At 40.2% G+C, this 26,451-nt stretch overlaps 1 protein-coding gene across 6 annotated transcripts in view; it reads left to right on the top strand.

Annotated features, from left to right (window-relative positions):
• tle3b (TLE family member 3, transcriptional corepressor b) overlaps positions 1-19,499 on the top strand; it is a 36,058-nt gene extending 16,559 nt beyond the window's left edge. For 2 of the 6 annotated variants that reach the window (XM_028476208.1, XM_028476191.1), the window contains exons 8-21: positions 3,824-4,025; positions 4,888-4,946; positions 8,354-8,476; positions 9,553-9,603; positions 10,315-10,470; positions 11,068-11,203; positions 12,538-12,713; positions 13,286-13,362; positions 13,444-13,693; positions 14,349-14,596; positions 14,680-14,827; positions 15,547-15,697; positions 17,609-17,685; positions 18,333-19,499. In XM_028476208.1, coding sequence (XP_028332009.1) covers positions 3,824-4,025; positions 4,888-4,946; positions 8,354-8,476; positions 9,553-9,603; positions 10,315-10,470; positions 11,068-11,203; positions 12,538-12,713; positions 13,286-13,362; positions 13,444-13,693; positions 14,349-14,596; positions 14,680-14,827; positions 15,547-15,697; positions 17,609-17,685; positions 18,333-18,440 — 1,962 coding nt within the window. In that variant the 3' untranslated portion in view covers positions 18,441-19,499. Of the gene's footprint in view, positions 1-3,820; positions 4,026-4,887; positions 4,947-8,353; positions 8,477-9,552; positions 9,604-10,314; positions 10,471-11,067; positions 11,204-12,537; positions 12,714-13,285; positions 13,363-13,443; positions 13,694-14,348; positions 14,597-14,679; positions 14,828-15,546; positions 15,698-17,608; positions 17,686-18,332 lie in introns of all 6 variants that reach the window. The other 4 variants (XM_028476199.1, XM_028476182.1, XM_028476225.1 and 1 more) reach the window with 3 other exon arrangements.
• The last annotated feature ends 6,952 nt before the right edge of the window (positions 19,500-26,451 follow it).

Raw genomic sequence — 26,451 nt, 5'->3', positions numbered from 1 at the left:
AAACGAGGCCGTCAACCTGGAAATAAATCTGTTCTCTAGGATTTTGTGTGAACGCATTCTTAGAATCTTAGGTATTGGCATATCATGCCATGATCATCCCAGACATATTTGTTGTTATTTAGTAGGGCTGGGTGATATGGCTTTTATTTTCAAGCTATATCACGATATATATCTCGATATTTTGCCCTTGCCTTGAGATGACGCTTTGATGCATAAAAGGGGAGGAGAAAAAGGCGTACTGGTGACTCTATGGGAGAAACTTTTAATGTTACGTGAATTATATCGATATTACGATATGGTCCTATGCTATATCTCCTAGATAAGTATATCAATATTTATTAAAATATATCGCCCAGCCTTATTATTTAGCGTGAAGAACATTGTGTTCCGTGCAGAGAAAGGTGACAGAAGGAAATTCAAAGCTTCAGTGATATTCAACAGTTAATGCTGTGCATCTCTCTAAAACAGTGTGTAGATGGATTGATGATAAAAAAAAAAATGAGCATCCAGTGCAACATGTGTGTGTGTTGTCATCAGCAGCAGCTGCCTCGTACTCAGTGATGAAGGAAAGAGTTAAAATATGTATTGTGTTACAGTCTTACTCTTGATTTTGAAGATATTTGAATGACACATCTTTGGGTGGATTGGATTCTTGGTTTTGGCCTTTGGTCCAGTGTCTTGCTCGCTGAGGTCATTATGGATTTGACGTTTGAAGTCCAACAACCTCAGAGACGCCCCGCTGTGTGTCAGAACTGTTAGGCGTCTGTTTGCTTCTCTGTGGGTTGTGGTCTGGTCTTTGTTCCTCAGGAAAGTCTGATGAGGAAGTGCTGGAAGCTGAGAATAAGCGGGTAATGTGGTAATCATTGCCAGACTTATTAGGGCAGTGAGCTGACTGGTTTTTGCTGCTGCTGTTGATGCTTGTTCCACCTGACAGTACGGTTCTGCAGGGAGCCAGTTTCGCCTAGTTAACTTTAATTGCCTGTTTCCTGTAGAAGTTGCCCGAGCTGCTGCAGCATTTACACATAATGAAAAAAGATAAGTGCAAGAGGAAGCCAGCTCCTTATCCATGAATATTGAATTGGAAGCAATTTATTTTCTGGAGTTTTTTTTCCTTCTTTTTCTCCTTTCTCCTCCCCCTCACACCTCGCTCCCCTCATCTTTCCTCTCCTCAGCCATAGCTCGCTAATGAGGCTTCTTGATAATGATCCCCGCACGCTTTTCCTCATTAGGCACACTGAATAGGGACCCCTCCCCCCCCAGTCCCTCGCTCACTCGCTTTCATTCTCTTGTTATTTTCTGATCCTGCCACAGCCTCTTTTTCTCCCACAGCACCAGTAGCAGATCGATTAACGATGCCAACGCTCAACTGCTTTTTTTCCTATTGTGCACTTTCAGGTATGGCTGGATTTAGCCCAGTCCACTTTCTACGTTTAATGTAATGAATGTATGGATGAGGTTATTGCTGCGAGCAGAATAGCAATCATGTTTTTTTTTCCCTTTTTGGAGAGGCAGCTGATGGATTCGCTAAGTGTTATTTAACCTTGTTTTAAAGCACTGGCTTCCCTCTGCCTGAGTGGCCATTTAACTCCTGTCTATCTCCCCGCTTCGTATCCGGCTGCCTCTGTCTCTCTCACAGACGGCCTCTTGGGAGGTGTGCGTCTGTGCTGGTGTGCCCACTCCTGTCTGTGCTTAACAGCTTTCTGCTGAAGGAGGGCATGCTCGCTTGGTTATCCGGAGTGTTGAAAGGTTTTCAGGCTTTCAAGTGTAGAACTATTGATTGTTTTGTTTTATTTCAAACTGTCCCGGCTTTGAGCGAGGCACGGCAAAGGCAGGAACGGGCCAGAAAAACAATTGTGAGTGAATCAGAAGTGACGTGTTGTGGAGTCCAACACAAATGTCAGATAAAGGTCATGTAGCTCATCAGAGAGCTAAAATCACTTTGTAAAGCAGCCATGATCAGTGTCAAGTGGCCACAATTACAAGCCTTCACTGATTCAGGCATCAATTCACCGCTATCTTAAAACAATCAGAGGTGAACTCTTTAAACTGTGCATGTGAAAAGATTTTTAAACCATTTGTACCATTTTTTGTGAACACATTTAATACAGCAAAGTTTATTGTAAAATCTGCTAAAGTTGTCCCAGTCTGATATTGCTATCATAAGATATCAGTCTGATAGCAGCAAAAAATAAAAACATTGGATTATCTTGACCTGCAACTAAAATCTTTGATATAGTAGATATTTTATTTATTATTTTTATTTTTTGCTCATATCGGACTGATATCTTATGATATCAATATCAGACAACTTTCACAGATTTTACAATAAGCTTGGGATTTCTTTCAGGGTTTTTTTTTTTTAAAATTTTAAAATATTCCTATATTTACGGTTAAAATATATCCAACCCATTGTATAATAATGAATGGTACCTACTGTTGCTTTTGCTACTATTGTTTTCTGTTTGAGTAATGACACATGATGAAACCTTTTCGAACCTTCCACTCTAAATAAGTAATAAAAGTATGTATGAGTCATGCTGATATCGTCTCATCGATATTTGTAGCGGCAAATATGCAAGGATGCAATATTGGTATCGTATCGGTAGTTGAAAAGTTTTATCAAGACACCCCTACGACCTGCTGTGAATCTGTCTTTTAAAATTGTTTTTACTGAATCTTTTAGCATACTGTATATAGTATTAATTTTCGAAACGTTTAGGAAATATTAAGAAGTACCATACTTCTCTCTCCTTCAAATGCATCTTAAATGTCTGTTTTTGACTACTGCTGTTTTAATGTCTTCAAAGGCGGATGGAAACTGATTGAATTTACTAGCAGCTGCTGCAGTAATTGAGTACTTCTGGAAAGATTTATCAATCTGTTATTGAGCCTCTGATTATGATTTCTAATTAATAAGATCATCCAACATGATCACAAAAGGAAACGAGACACTGTTCACCTTTCGTGCGTGCTACCATGATTTCCGCATTCTTTTCCTCCTTTGCAACACGACGTTCAAACTCAATGTGTTTTGATTGAAAGATATTTAATGCAACTGTATTTTATTAGAACATTTCAGCCATGGTTTTGGTTATGATTAAGCTTATAAATTAGGGCTGGGTATCGCCAGCTACTTCGCGATACGATATATCTCGAAATGTAATGCCCAAGATAACGATATTCACATGACACAGTGATTTTGTGATAATCGATTGTATTGTATTGTGTATTGTATGTAACGTACCGCAAGACGAAATATCACGATGTATCATTGTATCGATAGTGTGGCTCACCACTATTTTAAATCTTATTGAAATGCATTGCTTTTCAATCTGCACCAGGCAGCGCTGCAACATTTTGTGCTGCTTAACATACAGTACATACATATTGTTCTGTGCATTGCCACAAACAAAAAAAGAATCAAAGTCCTTTTTGTGTCAGTGTCAGGAACTTTGTGAGACTAGGTTGGATTATCTCGGTGTATTTTAAAAAAGAAAAAACAACCCATTCTCAATACATTGAACATGAGTTGGTTTGGGAATGAAAGCAGTTTTCTGTTTGACTCTCCAGCACTGACTGATCCAGACATGGCGTAAATCTGCTTTTGCAGCTGCTGTGTGAACAGTTTGTTTTCCATCCGACTCTGAATTAGCTGGATCTGCATGTTGGCAGGGAGTGTCACTCTGCAAATCTGTATAAATGCTTTTGGCCCTAAACGGAACATGTTCAGAGCCAGCTGTAATGCTCCATTCATGGATTCACTTCCCAGCCGACCCACTTGTCCTCTGTCCCGTCTTTTGTCTCCTGCATTTTCTCACAGCAGCAGCAGCTCCAGGCGCAGCACCTCTCTCATGCCGCACACGGCCCCCCAGTGCAGCTGCCCCCACACCCCTCGGGGCTGCAGCCGCCCGGCCTCCCCTCTGTGACGGGCGCTGGCTCTGGCCTTCTGGCCCTGGGCGCTTTGGGCAGCCAGGCTCACCTGCCTGTGAAGGATGAGAAGAACCACCATGACTTGGAGCACCGAGGTGAGGAACACAGCCTGTCAAACACTTTAAAACCCACAGTGCTTTAGTGAGGGTGAACTGCACCTGCCAGAGCACATGCCAGGCCACGTCTCAAGTGTTTATGTACTGAGGCAACATTTATTTAGGCTTCAGTTTGATTGGGTTGGCCACACCCGTCACACATTTCAACATGAAAATCTTGTTCCTGCTGACATCAGATGGGAAGTCAGACACTGTGCGGCTGCTTTGGAAACCAAACATGTCAGTGCTTGGATTTATTAGTCTAGAATATTATATAACACTTTTTTTTTTTTTTACGGAGAAAAGGTGACATACATAAGTTATTTGATAATGTTATTGTAACGTGGCCAGTGTAAATTTTGATAGCAAAATTTGGTTTAGTTTTAGTCACTGCAATGCAACTTAGTTTTTGTCAAAATTTACTCATCAGGACTATTTTAGTTATAATCTAGTTTTAAGTCAACTAAATGACACTAAGATATTAGTTGATTAAATCTGTTATATACTGTATGTAGAATAATAAAATATAAAGCATAAGATGAGTTGATGCATTTTTTTTTTAAAGATTCAATGCTCATTTACTAACCTGATATGGAACAGTATTATTGCTAATAAATACAGACATGATTGCATGGGTCCCATGCGACGAAATTAGTTTCATTGTTATTAATTTATGTATATATTAATCTATTTTTATATAGTTTTCATTCACATGTATGTTTTTAATTAGCTATACTTAATTGTGACTGTGATGAGAATGAATAAAGCAATTTTAATGAATGTTCCCACGCTGTCATTACTGCTCATTCTTTCAAAAGTTGCTTGACTTTTGGACTAATTTGTGTTTTGTTTTCTTCTGCTGGACCCTCATCGTTTCACTCGCCTCTGGCCATTCCTCTGAAAGAACGCGAGTCAAGCACGGTATGTGTACTGTCTCAGGCTCCATCTGCTGTGTGTTTGTTTTTGTGTGCGTTTGTGTCCCAACGCACCTACGCCTTTTACCTTATGTCATTGCTCGTCTGTGTGACCTGTAATTATTTGGCTCAGTGGGAGACCGTGACTCGTTGTGTGGGTTTGCGTTTGTCTTGGTGTGACGAAGGACTTTGTGAATCAGATTCTTTTGTATCACCTTAAGCCAGTTGTTCTCCACAGGTTTGTGTTGTTGGTGTAGAAACGTGTGCACACACACACACACACACACACACACACACACACACACACACACACACACACACACACACACACACACACACACACACACACACACACACCTCTAGTCAGGGGAATCTAAGCTGACTGAAATCAAATGAAACCAGTGCTATCTAATCCAAGTGGAAAATGACTCCAGTCACTGCCTGAGGATTAGTACTCTGCTCCCTCTTTAAATTTCAGGACAATTAAAAGTGAGTCTGACTCTTCTTCTCTTCTTACTGAACCACTCACTTTTGCATGTGTTCAGTCACGACTCTTTCTGTTCACCTTTTATTAGTTTCTTTGCTTTTCTTTGGCGTTTACTCATCTTTTCTGCTCAGACGGCCTCTTATCTCAGTCGTTGATTCATTTCCACCACTTCTCTCCTCTCTTTATTGCTCTCTGTGTTCCTTCTCATGTTAAAGTCCTTGTTTATTGGACTGGCTTAAGGCTCTCAGGTAACCGAAGCAAAACGCTGTGTCAGGCCCCCTCAGCCAGATTGAGTTCTCACTGGCTGGCCATAGTGAATGAGCCCACTCATGTCTGAAAGGAACCCAAACTCCAACCCCTTCTCATGTGATGATGAGCGGCTGCCAATACCACCTTACCTGATCCCCCGCCACCCTCGACGCCTCCTTTTTCTAGTGCGCGCACACACACACACACACACACACACACACACACACACACACACACACACACACACACACACACACACACACACACACACACACACACACACACACACACATACACAGACAATGTCTGCTTGTCCTGTGGTCTCATGTCATCTGATACTGAACCTGTAGGCCATTCCAGGGTCAGTGAGACTGAGGAAGTCTTTCAGAGTTCTGCTGTAATGATGCAGCAGTCTGTTTGTCCAACTAACTGTACCATAGCTAAGAGCCAGGCCACATGTCTTACATTTGAGTGATATAATATAGGCCTCAGAGATCAAAAAATAAAAACTATGCAAAAGGCTGAAATTGGCACTCGAAAGTTTGTTTCTATCTCCATTTATTGACTTTTTTGGGAAAGTTTTGCGTATTGCATTGTGGGACGTGGAGTCCCGTAGACGTATGCATGGAAGTGTTTTTCCTTCATTCCAACCATGATTTTCTTGCGTTTGCCTCCCAAAACTCTGCCAAAGTGACTTCCCAACACATTTCTGGTGTTTTCATTGAAAGTTGTACTTAAAAAAATAGCAGATTTTTATTTCAGGGCTTACACAAACATCTGAATCAGGACGAAATTGAATGTCTTGTGGATCAAGGTGATGTCACAAGGAATAACGAGAACAAAAATGGAGTGGAACCAATCACTGTCTGCCTTGTCTGGTGAAGAAACACAAGAAATCACAGTAAGAATGAAGTAAAAACACTTCCTTCCATTTGTCTACGGGCTCCACATCCCACAATGCAACATTCAAAACTGTTTCGAAAATGTTAATAAACTCATTGTTTATGATGGAGATTAAAACAAACTTTCGAGTGCCAATTTTAACATTTGACATCTTTTTTTCGACCACATAAATTTTGATTGATTGTCTTTATCTGATTGAAAAATGAGCTGCAGGTTGAACCGAAAAACACGTTTTTGGATCATCAGTCATTTCAGGGTTATTGCATCAATAAAAGCCCAAATGTCCAACTTTTTCTGTGGCTGTGTCATTACTATGAGGCAGTCATCTGTTTGGATCTTTGATGGTGTGAGATGGTCCAAAGTTTTTCTCCTTAACTTCCTTGGTTGCTCCCCCCTCCCACCCGCCTCTTGACCTGTTTGGCAGCAGCACATCCACACCAGCTCTCAGACTACAAAAGCCCAGTTTGCAGCTTCTCAGAGCGTGCCAGTCTGCCCGGGCATTCCCACTGGTGGGGAGAACTCATTGCCACACAGCTATGCTCTCATTGCTCGCCAACTTTCTTTCCTGTTTTGCTCTCTTGTCCTTCTTCCTCATTTTCTCACTCTGCCTGTTTCATGGCTCTCTTCTCTTCTGTGCTGGCACCTCAGCTCAGGCTCTCACTGAGGTTCCCTTCAGGGGCCTCATTCTCTTTCTTTTTCGTTCTGTAATCTGGTTGATTTGGATGAACTATGGTGTCAGTCGTGTTTTGGCTTTGACGTGACACACAGGCAGGGGGAGTCAGGATGTAGCCGGTGTTTGATTTCAGTACCTGTGTGTGTATGTGTGTGTTGTCTCTTTTCGCTCAGTCTGCACATCAACTTATTTGGCAGCTCAGGCTTTTTGTCTTCCGCTGGTGTTTTTGCTGTTTGCTCAGCTGTGTCACCCGTTTCCTTTGCGCACTGATGCCTTTGTGGTGCCCCAAAAAAAATATCTGTCGACTCAGCCACGAATTTCAACAAGGTGAATCCTCCTTTAGTGATGCAGTCGGTTGAATCATCTGCAGTCAGATGCTTTTTAAAAGCCTGACCAGACAAGGTTCATCACATTTTTTCTTTCACATTCACTAAAATAAAGGGCTGCATGTTTTTGTAATATTTTGATTTGGAAAAAGCTCAGAACTATTGTGGGTGTATAAATTGTTATACACTTTGCTTTGTGAAACAAAGTTTGATCTTCTGCTGTCCATGTGTGTGGGGGTGTGTTCACTTTAATTTTTTAAAATGTATTTTGTTCAAAGGGATTTTACTTTCAGTAATATGTAGTTTAATCCCGTTTAGATGGAAGAAAAAAAAAGAAAGCGAATGTTTGTTTTTTTAACTAATAATTTATTTATCAATAATAGATGCACCAGAAATTTCTATATGGGTATCAAGGACCTGTCTCGGGGTATCATAGTATTTCTTCCAGCTAAGAGGACCGATGGAGAAAACATTTTGTAGTTCTTTTAATACTCAAGACAGTACATAAAAACTTCCAATATAAGAAACACAATCTAACATAACACAGAACTGTACATTGAAGCTAATTATTAACTACTACTGTTGTTAATACTGTTACAAGACAAATCACATGCATTCCAAATCTGCCTAAACGGACTGGACAGCGCTCAGTTGTTGTCCTGCAGCCTGAGTTTCTCTCTTTCTGAAGCTCACTGATGTTCACACAGCTGCAGTTCATCTCCACATGGGTCAGAGTGTTTCACAATGATTGACACTCTGTATATGGTCGTTGGCAGAATAACTCGGTGTCTCCATCCGACAGCCTTCGGGCAGCGAGCGAGAAGCACCGAAGCTCCTCCGACTACAGCCTCGACTCCAAGAAACGCAAAGTGGACGACAAGGACAACATGACTCGATACGTGAGTGTTTCTCACTGTTACACAGTGGTTTGACTTCTGGCCAAATAGTAAAGGAGCAGCAAAATATAAGTAAAAAGTCTGATAATTTTTTAGTCACCATTAGGGGTGTACATTGCCATGAATGTGATGATACGATTCACGATTTGCATGTCACAATACGATATAGCCCACTACTAAACAATATGATGCACATTGCGATTTATTATAATATCAATAATTACAAATTTTCCTTTTACAAGTACAAAGTGGTATGAAATACAATTTATTTCATTTTTTAAACTTGCAAGAACAAATATCTAAAACAAGTGGTAAGTTTATCACAATGTCAAATTCCATTATTCAAAAAGTTTTACTTTTGCTTCAACAACATATTCTGATTCTGTTAAGTAAACACATACATCTATAAAAATACCCAGTATATTTTATGAAAATAAAGTGCAATCAACTTCTGACCTAATATGCATTAAGGAGAGAGGTAGTTTAACAAGGTCTGATGTGCTTCACTGACATCCAGTGCTATGCATATCTTAGTCCAATTAAATAGTTTTTCATTAAAAAAACACAATTAAAAAAAAAATCTATTTGGACATTTTTTGGATCGATACGATAAAATCGCACGAAGAAATATCGCCAGATCGATTTTTTCTGACACCTCTAGTCACCGTGCCATATTTATTGAGTTGGATCAACCAGAACTTACAGAGAAAGTATCACTCATTATCATGTTATATTGGGTTTTGATTGTGTAATTTTTGCACTTGTTTGCCAAAAATCTGTACATTGATGCACAGATTAATATGTTCAATTAAGACCTTCATTCATTTTATATTTATTGCTTTTTATACATGAAGTTGTATTATTACTCTCTGAAGTATTGATTGCAAGGGTTTCCCAGTAATCTTTGGAAAAAACTGACTTATTTTAGGAATTATCTTTATTTCCTTTTTCACAAACCAATGGCTGAATTGGACACCAAAGCTCTGCTGCACTGATAATCCCCACAGGTTACACTCTGACTTTGGTTGCCTGTTGTTGGAAGTTCAACAGTTCATTTTAGTTTTTGTCATTCCTTTCAGGACAGTGATGGCGACAAAAGCGACGACCTGGTGGTGGATGTTTCCAACGAGGTATAGGCGGCGTTTTGAGTTTTTCTGGCACATTCCTCCTGCCACACACACACACACACACACGCGTACGTACGTATACACGTTGCTTTTGTCTGGAAGCCTCAACACCTTTCCCAGTAATTCCAGCAAGTTTTTTTGTCTTCTTTTTTTAAATATGTTATGGTTTCATTTATTCAGACAAAAGTTTTCAGGAAATTTATTTTGACCTCCTAACATGTTTCGACTGCCAACTGTCAGTCTTCCTCAGAGGCATCTGCGGATTCCCCCCATGAGTTCTTTCTGGGCGTGGCCAAAATTAAGAGTTCAATCAGGCTGGCCACGCCCCCTGTCGACCGATGGTCTCTGGAGAATAGAGTCCTGGGTGTGAGAGTTTCCTGAAAAAAGTTGTCTAAATAAATAAAACCTTAACATGCCTTCCCCAGTGTTGCCAAATGTCTGTCATAATATCAGCTGTGTGTGTTTTAAGTGTGTGTTCTTTTTTGCTGTGTTGCTTTTGCCATTCATGCAGAAAGTAAGAGATAGTGTGTGACAGGTGAATAAAGAGTGTGTGTGTGTGTGAGAAAGAGAGAGAGCGCACACGGGCGTACGAGTGTGTTTATCAGTATTTGCTCATGAGGCCCAGGTTTGTTTGACCTACATGTCCATGGCAGTGGCTTCTCTTCACTGTGTTTGCTCAGTCCAGCTCTCCGTGTGCTTCGTTTACCTCTACAGGACCCGGCCACCCCGCGAGTCAGCCCTGTTCACTCACCTCCGGAGAACGGCCTGGACAAGTCCCGGGTCCTTAAGAAGGATGCCGTCCCCAACAGCCCAGCTTCCGTCGCCTCCTCGGGCAGCACGCCGTCCAGCAAAGCCAAAGACCACGCCCACGTGAGTACAGTTAGGAGGAGATGAAATAAGGAGGCGGCAGTGAAGGCAGAGCATTTGTCAAACGGAGTGGGTGTGTGAAAGGCTAATACGCAGGCTTAGCAGCTGGCTGCTTTGCAGGGCTTGAGGGGGCAGAGGGTGGACGCACTCTCAGGAAATCAAACCCTGTGACTCAGTCCTCTCAATCTCTTTTATGGCTTACCCAATAAACGCTCATTTCTCCCTCGGCCTCTGGCTGTAAATATCCCAGCAACTCCTCAGCAGGGGAGCTGCTTCATCCTCTCCTCTTCCTCCGTCATTTGCTCTGACACTGAGCAGCTCACGGATCAGCCTGCTGCCACAGTCTAACACCAGGCCATTTAAAGAATATGGACTCATCTACGATACAAATTTTCTATTTTTTTAAATCACAATTAACAATCTGAGTCACCTGCTAAAGCTCCACACCTCACTTTGTGCTCTCCAGGCTGTGATGGGCCTGGAGTTTTATTGACTGATGAGTTTCATCTGATTTAATTGACAAATAAAGCTGTGTATCATCCGCATAGCAATGGAAATTTTATTTGTCTTTCTCTGATAATGAGTTTGTTTCTGTTTCAGAATGACAAGTCATCCACGCCCAGCCTTAAGTCCAACACGCCCACACCAAGGAATGAGGCACCGACACCAGGAACCAGCACCACCCCAGGTCTGCGACCTCTGACCATGGGCAAACCCCCCGGCATGGAGGCTTTAGGTGATCCGAAGCAGCTTTTTTTTCAAAAAAGAAAATACTCTCTGCCTTTTCTTTTGTCTAAGTCCAAACAGGCTTGTGAAAAACAAAATCCTTGGTTAATGCTGTTATTAGAGAAGCTACTGCTGATGTGCAAATACAAAAGCAGACCTATCACATCAAACATAACTCAGACTGATCTACATTTGTCGGGATTGGGACAAAAGAAAATCATTCTTACTTTCTTCTTTATCATTCATACATTATTAAATTCCACCAAAGCAAATTACACTATTCAGCAAACATGTGTAAACATACTAATACATTGTGTATTCTTGTCCAGTTTCTTGTTTTTTCTTTTAGAAAACACTTGAGGCAAATTTGAAAGAGTTAAATTTCAAGAAATTAATGTTCATTATTATTACACTTTAATAAATATAACAAACAAAAACAATAAAATAGACCCTGTCTCTTAAGAAAAAACCCACCTCAAATGCAAAACCTACCGAGCCCTACGAGGGTCTGCTGGTACGAGGCTCCACTGCTTCACAGGCCACTGAGTGTAGCCGGCGTAGCAATCCGAAGCTACGTAGCAGGTCCAGAGTTGCCGCATCTACCAGACTATAATGATTTGATTTACCTAAATCTAAGATTTCCTGGCAGTGGTATACTATTTTAGAGTAATTACACTGCAGGTTCACTGATAAATTATAAGAACTGACTGAGTTATATGCTGTTTAATATTCGTTGCTAAAAATAGCCTCTGCAGCTGACAGGTACATATGATAGATATGAATATGGCGATATACCGAGGCCCGAAAACTTACAGAGTTCATTTTATTTATTGTCCAGTCAATTGATTTATCGATTATCGGCCCAGATCTATCCTAAACATAGGATACAAATGTCGCATTCCTCGTGTCAAGCCACTCTGGAACAAGAGACAACGTCAGAAGCGTCTTACCTGGGCTGTGGACTGTTGCTCAATGGTCCAAAGTCCTTTTTTTAGACGAAAGTATAAATGTTGCATATCATTTGGAAATCAAGGTACCAGAGTCTGGAGGAAGAGTGGAGGCTCAGAATCCACATTGCTTGAAGTCCAGTGTGTTTCCCCAGTCAGCGATTATTTGGGCTGCCATGTCATCTGCTGGTGTTGGTCCACTGAGTTTTCTGAGTTCCACAGTCAACGCAATCGATTTATTGACATTGTATTGCATTGTGGGAAATTGGAGTCCCGTAGATAGATGCATTGAAGTGTTTATACTTCATTATAACCATGATTTCCACCTTTACCAAACATGTATTACTGTGACATTCTCATGTTAAGGTTATATTGATGGATATTTTCTTCTCTTTAGCCGCCCCAGCCCTGAGGACACCACTGTCCATCGCGGGCTCTTACGCCAGCCCGTTCGCCATGATGGGTCATCATGAAATGAACGGATCCCTGACCAGCCCCGGCGTCTATCCGGGTCTCATATCTCCACAAATGAGCGTTGCTGCTGCTGCTGTTGCGTACGGACGATCACCGATTGTAAGTATTAGGGCTTCAATACAAAGTCTGAGCCTTAAAATGCGGATTTATCACACACACATCAGAGGAATTCCTCAAATAGTCATTCTGATTAAACACAGTTCCTAACTCTAGCCTCTTCCGGCATTGCTGTAGGTTATGTTGTTTGCAAAGTGACTTTGAGAAACGTAAGCATTCTCCGTGTATTTCCGTAACTCATTGCAAATGTTTCTACTCGGCTAGCTGCAGCTTGTTGTGTGTACGTAATGAGGGAGTACAAAGAAGGCTCGACTCCTGTACTTTGATGTTAGCTCGTTAGCATTCTAAAGGCTCGAAGAAGAAGAAAAAATGCATCTCTGTGTTTGAAAATCTCCAAGGCTTTCATTAGCATTAGCAAGTGGGATGTTGTAGTCTTGTGTAAAGCTTTTTTATATGCACCAAAGCTCTGCGCGCCTTTCAAGGTAATCGCCTGGAAACAATAGAAGTTTTCATCCTAAAGCGTGGCTTCGTCACAAACTTGAATATTAGCTTAGGCTAATTCCTCTTTGTGGGTTAATGGCTGAGCTTTGCTTTTTTTTCTTTTGCTAAAACAGGCCGGGTTTGATCCTCACCCTCACATGAGAGCCCCGGGTCTGCCAGCAAGCCTTACATCCATCTCTGGAGGGAAACCGTATGTATCATCTCTGAATTGTTTAGTGTTTACTTTGATTCCAATGCACGCTATTTACCATCTCATTCTTTTATTCTGCAGAGCGTACTCGTTTCACGTCAGTGCAGACGGTCAGATGCAGCCTGTGCCCTTCCCTCCAGATGCACTGATTGGCCCGGGCATCCCACGCCATGCCCGCCAGATCAACACGCTGAGTCATGGCGAAGTGGTGTGTGCCGTCACTATCAGCAACCCAACACGTCACGTTTACACCGGCGGCAAAGGCTGCGTGAAGATCTGGGATATCAGCCAGCCTGGCAGCAAGAGCCCCGTATCCCAACTGGACTGCCTGGTAAACAAAGCATGAATGACTTGTTTGTTGTTATTGTGAGACTTCCTCAGCTCCTGATCGTAGCACGTGCACTGGTGGTGCGTCTGGGATCCGTCACTTTCATTAAGTGCGTCTGATTGTGGTCTGACTTCCCACCCCCTTCTTATCCCCACAAAGACCAAAGTAATTGAGCCAAGTATGTGTGGCGCTCTGCAACAATCCTCAGTGAGAAATAAGGCTGCTGAGTAATGATGTTCTGATTGGCTGAACCTGTCTGCCATTACCCAGCTCATTACTTCCTCCCAGCTGCCTCTTGTTTCTCATTTTGATAGCATGGCTTCATGCCGTTTGACTCAAACTGCCTGAAGGTGCGTCCAGAGTGCAGTCTGCTCTTATAAAGTCATCAACAGGGCGTTTTAAATTGGCGCGTGCTTCTTTACTCCTATTGATCCGTCTGTCTGCTCTCCTGGAGGGCGGCCAGCCGCAGCCTCTGTTCCACCCCACATCCAAAACTTAACCAGAGAGAGACATAGACTGAGAAACTATTCAATGTTGTGTCGTCCAACAGTAATTTGTGCTGGTTTCCTCCTGAAAACTTGATATTTACACGTAACGTTCACACAGTCCAAATAAATGAGCTCGTCTAACCTGGTCACCGTCCATGTTTCCGCCTCAGAACAGAGACAATTACATCCGATCCTGCAAGCTGCTGCCTGACGGACGCACCCTGATAGTGGGTGGCGAGGCCAGCACACTGACCATCTGGGACCTAGCCTCTCAGACGCCCCGCATCAAGGCTGAGCTTACCTCCTCCGCCCCAGCCTGCTACGCCCTGGCCATCAGCCCTGATGCCAAGGTCTGCTTTTCTTGCTGCTCTGACGGGAACATCGCTGTCTGGGACCTGCACAACCAGACCCTCGTCAGGTCAGTGCAGCAGCCTCAGAGGCAGAGACTCAGGCCCTACTCGTCTGGTTCTCACATCATGCGTTTGGCTTTGGTGTTTTCAGGCAGTTCCAGGGTCACACTGACGGTGCCAGCTGCATCGATATCTCCCATGATGGGACCAAACTGTGGACGGGAGGGCTGGACAACACCGTCCGCTCCTGGGACCTGAGGGAGGGCCGACAGTTGCAGCAGCATGACTTCACCTCACAGGTACATATACACAGTTCATCTCGTACACTATCATTCAAATCAACAAACTAAAAAAGCCTCCAGAGGGAAAAACTGACATTTATTTTGAAATATTTCACACAATTCAGCTCAAGTGGTTTATATCAGTGTTTTGCACATGTTTCTATAGGTTGAACATTGTGATTTAAAGTTACTGATGACAAATGATTGGACATTACTGTATAAAATGCATGTTTTTTTTAACATGCACCTTTCCACTTCGCCATCACATAAAATACTTTGACATGGCTGGTGTAGCTGAAGAAATGTGTTTATCCATGCAATAAAATACATAGAATGACTCAAAAATTGGGCTGGACGATATGGAACAAAATTAATTTTGATATTTTTTTTCAACAATTGCAATAAGTGATATAAATCTCGATATTTTTAACTCAATAAAATCACACCTGAAAGACAATTCTGGGTTAAGTTTGCCGACAAAAGCCCCACCGGCACATTTATTTAAAAACAGCTGCACAATATGTGCCCCTTTTGGGTTTTTCTCCTATAAGGGACAGCACATGTGAGTGAGTTCTGTTGTGTGGATTGTTTAGTGGAAGGTCTGAGTCAGTATGCACTAAAAGATCCATCTAGCTGTGCTTTTGCTGTGATAAAAGACGCCCACCCCCTCTGTTGTGAGCTGAGCTGTAACCGTTCCCTCTTGGGCTGGTGCTGACCTCTGTGTGTCCCTGCTACAGATCTTCTCTCTGGGCTACTGTCCCACTGGGGAGTGGCTCGCCGTGGGAATGGAAAGCAGCAACGTGGAAGTGCTGCATCACACCAAGCCCGACAAATACCAGCTGCATCTGCACGAGAGCTGCGTCCTCTCACTGAAATTCGCCTACTGTGGTAAGCAACAGGATCAGCCTGGATAGGAACGTTTTAGTGATGGAGTAATGGATAAAAATGTGGAAATGATAAAAGTTCAATTCAGGCATAAAGTGAAGAGTTCAAACTGACTGTGCTGGAACTGAAACATACGTTATCATGATTATAATTAAAAGCCCATTTACTAGCTCTTCTGTCACACCAAATCACAAGTGTCTCTCTTTTGAGCACCTAATTTGGCCCGCAGAAAAAAGTAAAAATGACAAGAAATGTAAACTTATTCCATTGCAGCACTGAATGTGTGTATTTGGGCACACATTCAGTGAAGCTTCACAATTTTTCTTATATCACCTGATAGTAGTAATTTTGTAACTCCACCAAGGAGGTAATAAATGACTTCACAGGTGTTTATTTATTTAATTGTCTGTCTGTTAGCAGAATTAGGTCACATGCAGTGAACAGATTTTGACAACATTTTAATCAAAGATAGAAGATTCTCTTACATTTTGGAACTGGATCAATATGCTGATTCTGGATCTGTTTCAAGAATCGAAAAATCCTTCTTGATCTCGAAATATATATATATATATTAAAAAATCATATCTTGGTTTGTAATTTACTGATCTTTATGAAATGTTGCATAATTATGTCAGGCTAGTTTCTCAATTACCCAGTGCTCTCAATTTTCTCCAAATTAAATAGAAATCAAGGAAGTCTAAAGTGAAGATCGTGCAGGGACTGACATCTGTCACTTATTGCTGGATATTGTAGCTATTCTTGCATACTTTACAAACCAGGGCACATTAATGTGTAAATCTCTCATTTTCCCACTGTATAATCTCAAACTGGTCCAGATGTGATTCCTGAACTAAAATGTCTAACACTCCTGTACAAGAGGATGTCTATAAAACACACTCAACTACGGTGTACATTTTAGAACATCCTCTGGTCTCAGTCAGGTATCAGGAGAAACTCCGTCAAACGAATCACCGTCACTTGTCAAACCAAACATCATCAGATGAAACAGAGTTTATAACATCAAAACTGCCTCATGCCATAAAGCATGACATGACGTTGTATTTTGAAGAAACCGGAAATAAACATGACGTCATCAATATGTGCTGCTTTGGATACGAGCGTAAGCTGAAAGCTGTTTTTTTCTTTTTTTAAAAAAAAAAATTAAGATATATCAACGTTTCATTTAACTATGTATTTATTAATCAAACGATACGTTGGTATATCTTAACTTTTTGAAAATAAAAAGGAAAGACTGGCTTTTCAACCTAATTTGTCATGTGTACTTCCTGTTCCTTCAAAATAAACCATCAGGTTGTTTTTTACAGCCTGAATCCGTCAAGTCTGATGACTCTTATTTTGAAGCCTGAGGCCATTTCATTTGTGTTGGTTTGACAAGTGACACCGTTTCATCAGGCGGAGGTTTTGCTGAGTCATGAGTCAGTTTGGTCTGATAAAATGTCCTAAAATGTACACTGTAGTCGACAGTAAAACCAGTTTATTCACACAGAACATAAGCTTATAGGTAAAGGAGGTGGTTGGTGTGTTATCTGACTGTTAGGAGATGCTTGTGTGTCCTTTACAACCATCAATCTTCTTTAACTATCACACACAAGCATTTCAGAAAGCTGAAAGAAGGAAAGTCGACTGACTCCCCCGCTCAGCCCTCCACATATCTCGCAGCTCGCTCTGTCACTAATTAAATCATTAGGCAGCCATTCGGAGGGCTAATTAATCAGAGGATGATTTCAATAATTATCTGTGAGGAAGTGCTGCGAGTCTCCTTCATTATGAGCCTTTTATGATTGTTGATGTTACACTGCTTCCCCTGAGCGGCTCTTAATGGCCGTCCGTGAGGTTATTACATGTCAGCTGCTGTTAGCTCCTCACCGTTTCTCTGTGCGTGTGTATTTGCAGGTAAATGGTTCGTAAGCACAGGGAAGGACAACCTGCTGAACGCCTGGAGGACCCCGTATGGAGCCAGCATCTTCCAGGTGATAAACACATCCAAACAAACTCACTTTAACAGCACCTGGTCTTTATCATACCAGGTAACGACAAGGTAGGCAGGATCAGGAAACACCGTCTGATTGGTTGGATGGATGGATTGATTGGAATGTTTTGGGGAAGACGAGTATTATAAGCAATGTAGCGCTGGTTGGATTTATTCCAATGTTTAAACAGAAAACATGAATTTTTGCATTTGGAAGGAAATTATTGATTTGATAGCAGTGTATCTCACAATGAGGGAAAAAAAAACTTTTCAGAATGTCATGTGTTCAGCTACTGCATAGTAGATTGCCTACTCTTCCACTCCCTCACAGTAACAAGGATGCGTTTAGGAACCGAAACATGGTACCGTTTGATTTTATGTGAATCACCACCAGGTAGTACCGAATTAATTTGGTCAGTACCTAAAAAAAAGTACAGAATTTGGTGTCCATCCCTATACCATACGTTCTAACATTAGCAGCTCATTCTTCACTCTGTAACTCACTGTCACTCAGCAGTGGTTACAGTGAACTACAAGCTGTAATAAATGCCTAAAGACACGTGTGTGTTTCAGTTAGTTACTGTCAACACAAACCATCACAGCCACTACCATCCGTGTCAGACATGACTGTGTGTTTTTCTTCCTCAGTCGAAGGAGTCTTCCTCAGTCCTGAGCTGCGACATCTCAGCAGACGACAAATACATTGTCACGGGATCAGGAGACAAAAAGGCCACGGTCTACGAGGTGATCTACTGAGGAGGATCTGCTCTGCTTCAGCACTTCTACTGAGATTCTCTACCTGCAGCTCCTCAAACGTCACCAATGGGAACCTGAGGCTCTGTCAGCCTGAGGAGGAGGAGGATTTACTGGGAGGAAAATCGCTTTCCATGGACTTTATTTTTGGAGGTTTGCACATTTTTGTGCCCTTCGATTTTTTTTTTTTTTAAAGAAGACTTGGATGTAACTTGGAGAAGCAGCGCTTCATATTTCTCAAACTCTGTGCAAAGTGTACATATCGGATTAAATACGAGACATTTTATATATATTATACAAATATATATATTTTCATGTTCTGGGTGTACACGTACTGTGATTTTTTTTTTTTTTTGGGGGGGGGGCTTGCTCTGTGCTGTTTGGAAAGATGACCCGATCTTTTTAATCGATTTCTTTTCCTAAAGCGCACTTTGGAGCTTTGGAGGAATCTGGGAATGTTTTGTGGATATTTTACATCAGCCTTTTGTCACAGTGCTTTTACCAGACCATGAAACGTTGGACCCAAGTCAAGCTTCATCTGGAGGCGGAAACGGAACATAGATGGATGTAAATTTAATTCCTATATACTGTATATATAAAAGTGTACTAGATGTGCAGGTCTGTCTGTGAGTGTCTGTGTCCCTGTTTGTTTGGACTCGTTGGATGAAGGGAGACACGGAGCCTGTTCTGATCCTCATTGGCTGCAGAGACACGTGTAGCTACCACGTGCTTTCTGCTCTCTGACGTCACCTCCATGTGACTCTGGTGCAGCTGCAGACTGAACAGCTACTGGAAACATTCTCCGTCATTATTCCTGGTACGTGCTTGGTTCGTTGGGTCGAGAGCTTCACCGCTACTAGTTGGTCTTCACATTGCCTCGGAGGTCACATGAAGAAGCTTGGAAACGGTTTAGGCGCCTGTCAGCCAATTCCATGAACAGGCAGTAACCGCGGCGACAAGCTGGCATCCCCTCTGACTCACACCAAAGTATGTAGCAAACGCTGTCAGCACTGAAAACAAATGTACAGACGACAATAAATCAATAAAACTGATTTTCTAGAACCAACGCTTTTCTCCTGAATTAGCAGGACCACATTATGACCTCACAAGGACTCACTCAGCCTATCAGAATACAGGAGACGAGGAAATTACAGTGACATGGTGTAAGGCTTTTTTTTTTTTTTTTTAAACCACGTTTTAATGTGATTTTTTTTTTTTTAATATTACTTTTGACCAGATTTACAGCAATATTTGTGAAATGTGATTTTTTTTATTGTAAAATTGTCAATGTGAAATCTAAATCTGAATTTTAAATCTAAATGTTAAATATTAAATGTAACTGTTACATCTAAATGTCATGGCTGAAACTAGATATTTAGCTATTACGCAAATTAACCGGAAGTACCAAAATAAAACCTAAAAGTTTTAGATTTAACATTTATATTTAAATGTAACATTTAGATTTAAAATGACATTTAGATTTAACATTGACATTTTTACGAGAATTAAAATTTTAAAAAAAAATCACAAATATTGCTGTAAATCAGGTCAAAAGTAACAAAACAATTCAATTGTTTAAAAGTTTGTTTTAGCATGTGCAAGATTACAATTGGCGCCCCTTATAAAAGCAACTCAATTACAGTGACATGAGTACTTGTAATTTGTTACTTTGAACTCTGGTGACTATAGCCAGTAGAGAAGCCTTTACCTGACCCTCTGGTCATCTGCAGCCAAGTGTGGAGAAACAAACCATGGCTTAGCACAGCTGCTGCTAATCAGATAATCAGGAGCTGCTAAGGAAAAAAAAAAACCTAACGAGAAGCAAAGATAGAGCTTCATCATCATCTGTGAACATGAGCCAGTTACATTCACTGAATATTCTAAAGCTGAAATCTGAGATTGTGTCACTTCTAAACGGAGCCACACACACACTCTGTCACTTGTCTTGAATGTCACAGGCACCAAAGACACATTCAGTCATATTTCACACAATCCCACACACACACCTCAGAAAAAGATGAGCTACTCCGGGACTTCTTTGTGGTTTTGACCAAAAAAAATCATCTTTGTGGATGAAATGTCTCACAAATTTAAATTACATGACACCAACCAGCTCACACGGCACTATTTCTCTCTCTCTCTGTGTGTGTGTGTGTGTGTTTTGTCGGGTACACTCTTGTTTCTTCTGATGAAGGAGTGTGAATCAAGCTGCTCTGACTCACCGTCGTGTCTTTTCCTTCAGCGCCACAACAGGTGGTGAGCACATTCATTTTCACTGGTGTGGGGGTTCTGGCTGGAAATGTGTGATGTTGTCTCACTGTGTGTGTGAGGCACAGGAGGGCAGAGATGGAGGCAATATGTAGGCAATCCAAGCTGAGTGAGTGGGAGACGGCAGCGTGCATATGGACATGTTTCCTCTTCATAGCTTTGTATCTTATTCCAGGGTTGGGGTCAATTATACATTTTTCAATTACAATTATGTCTTTAATTACCCATGTTCAATTACAACTCAATAACGATTAGGGTGACTGGCAATTTTTCCAATTACAATTAATATTTTTCCCCTGAAAGTCAACTTTAATTACATTCACAATTACTAAAGTTCAATGTCTTAAACCAGCTGTAAAATACACAAAAAACTATTATCCATCATCCAATTTGTATCTCTCCTCTTGGTTTCCTTATCCATGAAAATATTGGTATTAATATTTTGGTGTGGGCAAATGAGCCTTTTTTCTGTCGGTATACCCATCAATTTAATTTTTTTAATGATAAAATAATTCTCAATAGAACTGACAGGTAAACTTGTTATGAAACATATTTTAATAATTGTTAACTACGTATATGTAAGCCATAGAACTGTAAAATGGTTTCCCCAGTTTAAAATTTAATTCAGTTGTAAATTACAGTTTTTATAGAATTTTCATGAAAGTCAATTATCTGAACTCAACAATTCAATTACAATTACAACAGCAATATGATTTTCTCCAATTATAATTACATCATAATTGTAATTCTTTATGAAATATGCAATTACAATTATAATTGACCCTAACCCTGATGTCGTCCTTAGACAAGGTTGTATCCTATAGAAGTAAAACTAAGATTTCATCATATTTCTTTTACTTTTATATTTTATTTTGTTTTATTCTGTATTCCTCATTATTCTGTGTTTGTCAAAGATGTTGGGTTCTCCAAAGGATCGACCGTAGCGTCAGAAATACATCAGCAATAAAGTTAGAATGCAGAAAAAAATAGTACACTTAAAGTTTAGCTTTATATTTAGCAGCATTTCACCATCAAGGGTAAATTGTCAATAAAATAGCAGCATTTATTTTTTCCGGTGGTTTATAATCCTCTGAATGAACACAAGTTGAAAGATTGTTTTTTTCTATTATTAATTTATTAAGCCCAATGAACTCTTCTAGCCTCATCATCAAAACTATCTGAGCTGTTTGTTTTCATGTTTGTTGGGCTTTTATTTCTCTGTTTTCTTTTCAGTCACAATTTTAGCTTCCATTGGGTAAACAGCTTCAAACAGCATGAATGGTGCCTGAGCTGTAAAAACTAGCATGATTGCTAACTTAATCTGAGATAAGGCTATAGTAAGACCCTAAAACTAGTTCAAACATGATGAGCACACTTAAAGTAGGGTTAAAAAGAGAAAAATGTGAAAAACACCCGCAATTCAGCGGTAAGGCCAGATGTGTCCATACCTGCACCTGTACCGGGAAACACCAGTGGATTTCGCCTAGAAACGAAGGTAAGGCTATAGTAAGGCACAAAAACGGCGAAAAAATTTCAAACACCTCAAACCGGAGGTAAGGCATAAAGAAGGCGAAACATTTTCAAACACCTCAAAACGGAGGTAAGGCTATAGTAAGGCACAAAAACGGCGAAAAAATTTCAAACACCTCAAACCGGAGGTAAGGCATAAAAACGGCGAAAAATTTTCAAACACCTCAAAACGGAAGTAAGGTTATAGTAAGGCATAAAAAAGGCGAAACATTTTCAAACCCTCAAAACGGAGGTAAGGCTTTAATAAGGCATAAAAACGGCAAAAAATTTTCAAACACCTCAAAACGGAAGTAAGGCTATAGTAGGGCATAAAAATGGTGAAAAATTTTCAAACACCTCAAAACGGAAGAAAGGCTATAGTAAGGCATAAAGAAGGCGAAACATTTTCAAACACCTCAAAACGGAGGTAAGGCTATAGTAAGGCATAAAGAAGGTGAAACATTTTCAAACACCTCAAAACAGAAGTAAGGCTACAGTAAGGCATAAAAATAGGGAAAAAATTTCAAACACCTCAAAACAGAGGTAAGGCTATAGTAAGGCATAAAAATGGGAAAAAAATTTCAAACACCTCAAAACGAAGGTAAGGCTATAGTAAGGCATAAAAACAAGCGAAAATTTTTCAAAACCCTCCAAACGAAGGTAAGGCTATAGTAAGGCATAAAAATGACGAAAAATTTTCAAACACCTCAAAACGGAGTTAAGGCTATAGTAAGGCATAAAGAAGGCGAAACATTTTCAAACACCTCAAAATGGAGGTAGGGCTATAGTAAGGCATAAAAATAGGGAAAAAATTTCAAACACCTCAAACCGGAGGTAAGGCTATAGTAAGGCATAAAAACGGCGAAAAATTTTCAAACACCTCAAAACGGAAGTAAGGCTATAGTAAGGCATAACAACTACTAAAAATTTTCAAATACCTCAAAACGGAGGTAAGGCTATAGTAAGGCATAAAAACGGCGAAAAATTTTCAAACACCTCAAAACGGAAGTAAGGCTATAGTAAGGCATAAAAACAGGCGAAAAATTTTCAAACGCCTCCAAACAGAGGTAAGGCTCTAGTAAGGCATAAAAACTGGCCAAAAATTTTTAAACCCCTCAAAACAGAGGTAAGGCATCAAAAAAGGCAAACTATTTTCAAACACCTCAAAACGGAGGTAAGGCATAAAAAAGGCAAAAAATTTTCAAACACCGCAAAACGGAGGTAAGGCTATAGTAAGGCATAAAAACTGGCCAAAAATTTTTAAACCCCTCAAAACAGAGGTAAGGCATCAAAAAAGGCAAACTATTTTCAAACGCCTCAAAACGGAGGTAAGGCTATAGTAAGGCATAAAAAAAGGCGAAAAAATTTTAAACACCTCAAAACGGAAGTAAGGTTATAGTAAGGCATAAAAAAGGCGAAACATTTTCAAACACCTAAAAACGGAAGTGAGGCTATAGTAAGGCATAAAAACGGCGAAAAATTTTCAAACACCTCAAAACGCAAGTAAGGCTACAGTAAGGCACAAAAACGGCGAAAAAATTTCAAACACCTCAATACGGTGGTAAGGCTATAGTAAGGCATAAAATTGGCGAAAAAGTTTCAAACACCTCAAACTGGAGGTAAGGCTATAGTAAGGCATAAAAAAAGGCGAAAAAATTTTAAACACCTCAAAACGGAAGTAAGGTTATAGTAAGGCATAAAAAAGGCGAAACATTTTCAAACACCTAAAAACGGAAGTGAGGCTATAGTAAGGCATAAAAACGGCGAAAAATTTTCAAACACCTCAAAACAGAGGTAAGGCTATAGTAAGGCATAAAAATAGGGAAAAAATTTCAAACACCTCAAAACGAAGGTAAGGCTATAGTAAGGCATAAAAACAAGCGAAAATTTTTCAAAACCCTCCAAACGAAGGTAAGGCTATAGTAAGGCATAAAAATGACGAAAAATTTTCAAACACCTCAAAACGGAGTTAAGGCTATAGTAAGGCATAAAGAAGGCGAAACATTTTCAAACACCTCAAAATGGAGGTAGGGCTATAGTAAGGCATAAAAATAGGGAAAAAATTTCAAACACCTCAAAACAGATGTAAGGCTATAGTAAGGCATAAAAATGGGAAAAAAAATTCAAACACCTCAAAAGGGAAGTAAGGCTATAGTAAGGCATAAAGAAGGCGAAACATTTTCAAACACCTCAAAACGGAGGTAAGGCTATAGTAAGGCATAAAAACAGGCGAAAAATTTTCAAACGCATCCAAACGGAGGTAAGGCTATAGTTAGGCATAAAAACGGCAAAAAATTTTCAAACACCGCAAAACGGAAGTAAGGCTATAGTAGGGCATAAAAACGGTGAAAAAATTTCAAACACCTCAAAACGGAAGTAAGGCTATAGTAAGGCAAAAAAACGGCGAAAAATTTTCAAACACCTCAAAACGGAAGAAAGGCTATAGTAAGGCATAAAGAAGGCAAAAATTTTTCAAACACCTCAAAACGGAGGTAAGGCTATAGTAAGGCATAAAACAGGCGAAAAATTTTCAAACACCTCAAAACAGAAGTAAGGCTACAGTAAGGCACAAAAACGGCGAAAAAATTTCAAACACCTCAATACGGTGGTAAGGCTATAGTAAGGCATAAAATAGGGAAAAGATTTCAAACACCTCAAAACAGAGGTAAGGCTATAGTAAGGCATAAAAACGATGAAAATTTTTCAAACACCTCAAAACGGAGGTAAGGCTATAGTAAGACATAAAGAAGGCGAAACATTTTCAAACACCTCAAAACGGAGGTAGGGCTATAGTAAGGCATAAAAATAGGGAAAAAATTTCAAACACCTCAAAACAGAGGTAAGGCTATAAGTAAGGCATAAAAATGGGAAAAAAATTTCAAACACCTCAAAACGAAGGTAAGGCTATAGTAAGGCATAAAAATGGGAAAAAAATTTCAAACACCTCAAAACGAAGGTAAGGCTATAGTAAGGCATAAAAACGGGCGAAAATTTTTCAAAACCCTCCAAACGAAGGTAAGGCTATAGTAAGGCATAAAAAAGGCGAAACATTTTCAAACACCTAAAAACGGAAGTGAGGCTATAGTAAGGCATAAAAACGGCGAAACATTTTCAAACACCTCAAAACAGAGGTAAGGCTATAGTAAGGCATAAAAATAGGGAAAAAATTTCAAACACCTCAAAACAGAGGTAAGGCTATAAGTAAGGCATAAAAATGGGAAAACAATTTCAAACACCTCAAAACGAAGGTAAGGCTATAGTAAGGCATAAAAATGGGAAAAAAATTTCAAACACCTCAAAACGAAGGTAAGGCTATAGTAAGGCATAAAAAACGGGCGAAAATTTTTCAAAACCCTCCAAACGAAGGTAAGGCTATAGTAAGGCATAAAAAAGGCGAAACATTTTCAAACACCTAAAAACGGAAGTGAGGCTATAGTAAGGCATAAAAACGGCGAAACATTTTCAAACACCTCAAAACAGAGGTAAGGCTATAGTAAGGCATAAAAATAGGGAAAAAATTTCAAACACCTCAAAACAGACGTAAGGCTATAGTAAGGCATAAAAATGGGAATTTTTTTTTAAAATGCCCCAAAACGGAAGTAAGGCTACAGTAAGGCATTAAAACGGCGAAAGATTTTCAAACGTCTCAAAACGGAGGTAAGGCTATAGTAAGGCATAAAACGTGCAAAACATTTTCAAGCACCTTAAAACGGAGGTAAGGCTATAGTAAGGCATAAAAACGGCAAAAAATTTTCAAACACCTCAAAACGAAGGTAAGGCTATAGTAAGGCATGAAATCGGGCGAAAATTTTTCAAAACCCTCCAAACGAAGGTAAGGCTATATATAGTAAGGCATAAAAACGACGAAAAATTTTCAAACACCTCAAACCGGAGGTAAGGCTATAGTAAGGCATAAAAACAGGCGAAAAAATTTCAAACACCTCAAAACGGAAGTAAGGTTATAGTAAGGCATAAAGAAGGCGAAACGTTTTCAAACACCTCAAAACGGAGGTAAGGCATAAAAAAGGCAAAAAATTTTCAAACACCGCAAAACGGAGGTAAGGCTATAGTAAGGCATAAAAACTGGCCAAAAATTTTTAAACCCCTCAAAACAGAGGTAAGGCATCAAAAAAGGCAAACTATTTTCAAACGCCTCAAAACGGAGGTAAGGCTATAGTAAGGCATAAAATTGGCGAAAAAGTTTCAAACACCTCAAACCGGAGGTAAGGCTATAGTA

This window comes from Gouania willdenowi, chromosome 3, assembly GCF_900634775.1.
Source record: "Gouania willdenowi chromosome 3, fGouWil2.1, whole genome shotgun sequence".
Taxonomy (NCBI): domain Eukaryota; kingdom Metazoa; phylum Chordata; class Actinopteri; order Blenniiformes; family Gobiesocidae; genus Gouania; species Gouania willdenowi.
Note: the sequence above shows the minus strand (reverse complement) of the source record. Positions and strands in the feature narration are given on the sequence as shown.